Source organism: Eptatretus burgeri, unplaced genomic scaffold, assembly GCF_056783735.1.
Source record: "Eptatretus burgeri isolate ZD-2024b unplaced genomic scaffold, Ebu_testis_v1 Ebu_testis_scaffold_1654, whole genome shotgun sequence".
Classification (NCBI taxonomy): domain Eukaryota; kingdom Metazoa; phylum Chordata; class Myxini; order Myxiniformes; family Myxinidae; genus Eptatretus; species Eptatretus burgeri.
In genome coordinates, this window is record NW_028223603.1 from 1 (window position 1) to 7,000 (window position 7,000).

The 7,000-nt window shown below is 44.1% G+C and overlaps 1 protein-coding gene and 1 long non-coding RNA gene across 3 annotated transcripts; both read left to right on the forward strand.

The window, feature by feature from the left end:
- The first annotated feature begins 66 nt into the window (after positions 1–66).
- Positions 67–2,385, forward strand: LOC147006854 (uncharacterized). 2 transcript variants are annotated; one of them, XR_015054566.1, is made up of 4 exons: positions 67–496; positions 633–881; positions 1,067–1,772; positions 2,336–2,385. XR_015054566.1 is itself a non-coding variant. In XM_085867766.1 (4 exons), the coding sequence occupies exons 1-4, from the start codon at positions 348–350 to the stop codon at positions 2,342–2,344; spliced, it is 663 nt and encodes a 220-aa protein (XP_085723892.1). In that variant the 5' UTR covers positions 67–347; the 3' UTR covers positions 2,345–2,385. The 2 variants fall into 2 exon arrangements, 1 of the variants encoding a protein (XP_085723892.1); XM_085867766.1 differs by having other exon boundaries at positions 1,517–1,772.
- A 38-nt stretch (positions 2,386–2,423) lies between these two features.
- Positions 2,424–6,944, forward strand: LOC147006855 (uncharacterized). Its single transcript, XR_015054567.1, has 5 exons — positions 2,424–3,814; positions 4,053–4,294; positions 4,414–4,483; positions 5,664–5,765; positions 6,665–6,944. It is a non-coding gene; the product is annotated as an uncharacterized LOC147006855 (long non-coding RNA).
- The last annotated feature ends 56 nt before the right edge of the window (positions 6,945–7,000 follow it).

The window sequence follows — 7,000 nt, forward strand, 5'->3', positions numbered from 1 at the left end:
TGTGTCAGTAAAACAATGGGTGGTTTTAATTTACCTTGCCAATCGGTGTGGAAATGTGGAGTTCAGACTGAGTATCGACACAACGACTTTCGCCCAATGTAATGAAGTTCCAAATCCCTGACAATGGTACAGGCCTCACACTCTTGCTCTTTGTAAAAGATAAGCTTTACGTTTCTGCTCTGCAGTGACATTGAGACTTATCAACTTTGCCAGGCCATTGTCACCACCACCACAAACTACAAATATGAAAGGAGTGAATTGTTCTTCGATATGTTGAGCTTTTGTCACAATGCAAGGATGATATTTGATGCACTTCCCCACAGGTGAGTCACGGCACCTGGTTTAAAATGAATGATGCATTCGTGAACAAGGTGAACGTGACCGAGGTGATGCACCAACAGGCTTATCTCCTGTTCTATGTGCGGTCACCTGATGGTCTTGATGGGAATACAGGTACAGAAGGGCAGAATTCAGAAGATGTGAAGCTCCCAACGAGGTATGTGAGTGTGTAAATCATCTCTCACAATAATTTATTTATTTTATTTGTTTTTAATTCCCGTCTCTGTGAGCTGATGTTTCCATGTATCAGTTTCCTTTTTCCGTAAGCCTGCCTTGGTCCATATGTCTTTCAGCAGTATCAAGCAAACAAAGACCCTTCCACGCATCAAGATCAAGATCAGGGGAAAGCATTTACCAACACTCCCAAGTGTGTGCCAACACCATGCCAACCCCATACCAAGGGTACAGAAAGATCTGAACGGCACCAGCACTACTTGTAAAAACAAAAGGAAAAGAAAAGAGACACATGATGGAGGAGAGGCCAAGAGGTTGTGTCGTGGAGATGCCAATGTGGGACGTGGTGACGTTTCTTGCCAAGAGCTGTGAGTCCCCTTTCTAACTCCATCACTTTGTGCAATATCATGACATCAGAGCATTATGGGAGGAAGTGCAGGAACTCCCTTGTATTTGTTAATCCTGTAAATATTGATATATCTGTGGATGTACATTTGCATATTAACATGGAAGGATGACAACTTGATGAAGGGTTCATTCGTTTCGGATGCAGTACATGCCTGCTGGGTTACATCATTGCTCGAAGCATGGCTGTTGGTTCGAGCAGGAACTTGTCAATGGTCCAGTGTACCGGTGAGAGCTCACGGACACTTTGTGGTGGACACCATGGGATCTTTAACCTCCACCAACTGATGCTAACGAAGGGGTTAATGAATACCTTCGTCAGCGGTTGCTGGTGATCAGAAGATTCGGTTTCCGCTTACTCTCCACCTCTGCTGTTTATGACTCACTTTATTACTCCTACCCAACACTTCAACACCATCTTAAAGACGGACACGTTCCTCTCGGGGACACTGAACATTTTGACTTTGTAGAGGGAAGATGGCTGGACGAGGTGTGACTCGCTTGGGACTTTAAGATGTGGGGCATCATGGGGCGAGGGGGGTCATGATTTCATCACAAATGGAAGTGACCTTCAACATTCCGTTTCCCTCCTACCAAGGTCTCCATTGGAAATCGCTCCCCAAGAGCCACAGCGGGAGAAGGGCAGCAAAAGGAAGAGAGAGTGTGAGGATGAGGACGAGGAGGAATTGTGGGAGCAGAAGAGTACAAAGAAAAGAGAAAGGAAGAATAATACACTGAGAGGGACCACACACACTGGCGATGGGTCCGGTGAATGCAGTCAAGATGAAGAACGAGGAACGAATGGAAGGTTGTGCCGAGTTCCCCTTCACCTGTCGGCACAACTCGAACACCAGGTGTGCTACTTCATCAAATATCGTTTGTTGAGCCTCCCCCTTGCTTGGGGAAGGCTAGTTGCTGTTGTCGGGTTTGTTTCCGCAATTATCGTCCCCTATTTTTAATTGGAACCACAAGTTTCTTCAACCCCTCGGAGTAGTAAACCCCCATTTAGAAAGTTATTATGATCATTATTTTCTTCCTGCACTCCTCACACTCGAAATTCCCGAACCGTATCAATTACCGAGCTGGATATCGGGGCCCGCTGGAACTTTCGCAATGAAATTTTACATCAATAATGTGAATGTGAAGTCGGTGGGGTTGATGTCATGTCTTTTGATGTTGACCTAATTTTAAGGTCATGACCTAATGGTAGTAATTTTAATATTTTTTTACATAACTCGACGATAGTTCAGCCGATCGGAATGAAATTTCCCTCCGTAGCGAGCTTCGATCAAGGTGTATTCGTTCTCATTGTCCATCATACCTTTCCGGGTATCATTCCATCAGTCTGGGCTCTGACAGATAATCACATGGTTTTGAGCCTTGTATTGATGGTTGTGGTTGCCTCACCTCATTGCAGCTCACCTGACCTGGCATTTCTACCTTGGCGTGGTGGCAGATTGAGGCTGTTTTACAACAGAGCTTCTTTCCTGTCGGGAAACAGTGGAGATGCTCGACAAAGCCATCAATGCCTCCTCCACCAAGACTGTATCCTCATGGATTGGTTTACAGGACATGACGTCACTTTTTAAATTTCAATTGTTTTTGAAATGTTTAAGCCTGCACATCCATCAAGAATTATTTTAATGTTTTTTTTCTTCACATCTTTCTTCTTGTGAACGACCAATATGGATTGCGCTAAAGTTTCATGTCGAGGTTCTGCAGCCATGTCGCTGCCTCAGGTGTGAGTTGGTGGAGAGCTAATCTCCAATCTTTCTCTTTGCAGCCTTTTTGTCATCCTCGTGATGAGTTTCCTGGAGTATGGCTACGTCAATGTTGTAGTCCTTCAGGATGTTGGCGAGGATCTCACAATTAGGAAATGTCAGCCCCTCAACAATGAGTTGGGGGATGTGGAGGAGGGACCTACTGGTCTAGTTGTGGTCCATGGCTTTTGACCTTGAAAAGGACTTTATTTAGTGCTTCGCAATCTCGAGCCCCATTGCTGGGGTTTGTCCCGAGTGCGTCGGTGGTATTGGTCAGTTAATGACATCAGTCCTGATAACTTCAGAGTGTAAAATGGTTGAATATCATTTAACAGGAGCACCACGTGGAGGTTGTCATCTCGCTCACTTTTCTTCATTCATGTGTCCTGTGTTTGTGCTGAAAACCCAGGTGACTTCTCCTGTAAATCGGAGTTGTCCATCGCTTCTTCTTCTCCATCTGTCTCAAACACTAATCTTCCTTCAGGCACACTCACTTTTTCACTTTTACCTTCCTGGCCAATACGTAAGCCCTCTCAGCTTATTCTGCCATGAAGGTTTAGTACGACCTCCTTCGAAGCATTCAGTAACCCAGCTCTTCACCCCAGTCGTGACAGGTGTGAACACTTTTCCAAGAACACTCACGGTTTACAAACATAAATCGTTTTGTACGAAACACACACAAACTGCTCCACATTTCCCTCTCAACACCGTTGGGCTTCCTCTTGCCTCTCACCCCGATCGAGCCTGCACCTCCATCCCCACATCTTGCTCAATCACACTACCTTGCCCCCCTCCCCCACTACCCTCATGATCCCATCGTTGTTCACATTCACACCTTTTCACTCTGGTCCACGAATATCAGAGGCCTACCTGCCTGTCTACCTGCGAGCTTTTCTTCACATGAGCAAATGCTGTCCTCCTTTCACCTGTAACTGCACATTGAAATTTCACCATGTTATAAACACCAGGACACCTCCATTATCATCTCTGTTCCACCAAACGAGATTTTTGTGTTCTTGGAATTGGTTCTTCATTTTGTCTTTGTCTCCTGTTTTGTATTTTCCAAGAGTCTGTGATGGATGCAGATTGCTGGGGATCATCATGGTGTTTATCTTTCTCCACGAGAGGTTTTCATCGTGAGTTATTGTAACACTCATTTGGTAAAACACTCACTAATTGTTACAACATTGTGCGAGTCCCTTCATCTGAACCTTCCTTGCCATGTTTTCCAAGTGATCGTACAGTTCCCCTTGGAATGTTTGTGACAATCCTGTTTTTCAAAGTTTTTCAGAAGTGAAATTATCTCACAAGATGTCACCTTTTGTACCCCTTCTTGTCATATCCTCGTGTGTTTGTGTTATTCTATTGTTGCAGGTGAACCGCCTGGAAGGTCACGTCATGGAGGAAGGAGTACAGGGATTCCAGCAGGAGGATGTTATAAACATGGTATAAACACCAGGATTGTCATCTCGCTCCCTTTTCTTCATTCACGTGTCCTGTGTTTGTGCTGAAAACCCATGTGACTTCTCCTGTAAATTGGGGTTGTCCATTGCTTCTTCATCTTGTGCTGTGTTCTGATTGAACGTACCTGGATCGGCACCTGCAGAGGAACCCAGGTACGGTTTGAAACAGCAAAGGGCCGACCGTGTGTCGCTCTTCTTTATTTATTTATGTACTTTTCTCAGTGGGATTATTACACTGGTCAACAATTTTTTACTTTCTGAATGTTGTCTAGATTTCTACAAGTGAATTAGGGTATTCTGGCACTGCTGAATCAGGAAATGGCATCCGTTTCTCTCCATCAGGTCAGGTTTTTGTGCTAAGTTGATTTGAAAAAATCAGATCTTGTGACAAAATCAATTACATTTTTGTGGCATTATCAGCTGATTTTTGTCAACACATATCATCCTAAACATGTTTTTAAGAAAAAAATGTTTTGCCAACAACATTTATTGATTACATGATAGAAACATCGATTACTGTCATCTGAATGGTGGGCATTGATAAAGGTAAGTACAAGTAAATTGCATGTTGCGTCACCACTGTTCAAACTTCAGGGCTTGAACTTCCGTTTCTTCGAACTCCTGGAATGTTCAGCGGCAGGGAGGTCTCTCTTCAGATTCCAACAGTAGTCAGCCATCATGACTGCGTCCCAGCGACCCTGATACCTGGTCTCCATCTCCTTCATGTCCTGATGGAATCTCTCCCCCTGCTCGTCACTCATTGAACCCAGGTTCTCAGGAAACCGGTTCATATGTGAAAATAGGTAGTGCATCTTGATGCTCATGTTGCAGCCCAGGTTTCTGAAAGCAGTCAGCATGTTGTTGTACAACTTTTTTGTATCACATTATTACAAAATCTGCCCCATTAACTTTAGTTTTGATCCACGAACTTTATGCTTTGCCTCACCAATTTTTGGAAGATTTTGAGGTTTTATGACTTCAAACTGATCCCTTTTCGACATAATCACCCAGAACTATCGTACCTGAATACTTCTTGTCATTAAAATAATTATTTCCAATCAAAACAATTATTTGACATGACATTTTACCCCCACCAACTTCTTCTAAAATGCTCCACACATGCGTACATGTGAACAAAAATGTAAAAAACGACATGTGGCCATATCTCAAAAACTTGACCTGATTGAACAAAACTAATGTGAGTTTTGGATTCAGCGCATCAGATTCGTCCTAAATCAGCTTAAAAAATGCAGACAACAAATTTGTTGTTGACCAGTGTTATTTATATATAATTTACCTTGGCAGGATTTGATTTTTATCTGTAAATGTCGATAAGCATCGATTTCAAATCACTCTCACAGATGAGATTCTTGTGGTTTTAGTATTATGATACACAAAGCGAAGACGAACTGTGATTGGTCTGGAATCTTTCTTCATTCAGGATATCTGATCATGTCAGGAGAGTAAATGCTTCTTGAATCATTTTTTATTGGAACTTATTCTTTGTTCTTGCACCATCCAGTGGAATATACTGTGTCCAGTGTCTTCTATATCTCATTCCATCTGGATGGAGAGACAAGATGTCTGACGTTCAACATTTGAAAGACGAATGGAGTTCATCCTGGTAAAATATTTATCTTCTTGCACGTTTTGTAATATCCTTGCCCTTGCACATTCCTCGCTGGAACGAACCAAAGGGGCGCACCACTCACTCCTCGAAGAATGCTCCACTCACTCCTCATGGAATGCTTCACTCGCTTCTCTTACAATGCTCCACTTGCCCACCCCTCATAGAAGCTGTGTTCTCCCTTCTGGAGCTGTGTTCTCCCCTTCTGGGGCTGTGTTCTCCCCTTCTGGGGCTGTGTTCTCCCCTTCTGAAGCTGTGTTCTCCCCTTCTGAAGCTGTGTTCTCCCCTTCTGAAGCTGTGTTCTCCCCTTCTGAAGCTGTGTTTTCCCCTTCTAAAGCTGTGTTCTGCCCTTCTGAAGTTGTGTTCTCCCCTTCTGAAGCTGTTCTCCCCTTCTGAAGCTGTGTTCTCCCCTTCTGAAGCTGTGTTCTCCCCTTCTGAAGCTGTGTTCTCCCCTTCTGAAGCTGTGTTCTCCCCTTCTCAAGCTGTGTTCTCCCCTTCTCAAGCTGTGTTCTCCCCTTCTCAAGCTTTGTTCGCCCCTTCTGAAGCTGTGTTCTCCCCTTCTGAAGCTGTGTTCGCCCCTTCTGAAGCTGTGTTCGCCCCTTCTGAAGCTGTGTTCTCCCCTTCTGGAGCTGTGTTCTCCCCTTTATTCATTCCCAAACTCCCTGGACCCTGTTTATGACGCAACACTTGGTTCGCAGCTTTGAAATATTAAGCGTCACATAAACCATTGCTGTGATACACAGGTAGATCATGACATCACCTGGGTTTGAATCCCGACACGGCTATAAACTGTCACCCTGGTGTTTCACATGCAGGATATTCATTTCTCCGTGCGCTGAAAACAATGTTTTTTTCAGGATAAATGACATTTATATAAAATATATATTTTTTTATAGATTCGTGATCCCTGAGAAGACTCGACCGAACCACAATGTCTCCATCCCAGGATTGAAGCCAAGAGATGTTTATTTTCAAGGCTGTAACACTCCTGTGTGAATCTCCTGACATGTTCAACATGACTACTCGACTGGAATGAAAATTCTCTTCTGGTTATTGCAACACGACGTCAGGTCTGTCTTTTGGGACCATCAATGTGAACATGTAACTCAGTGCGACCTGCAGCATGGTCGGAATGTCAGCGCCAACACTGACCCCCCCTCGCTGGCCTTGTTTGTGTGGAGGGTGACTGTGTCATCCTGTCAAGACTAAAAACAGCACCTGACAAAGGGCGG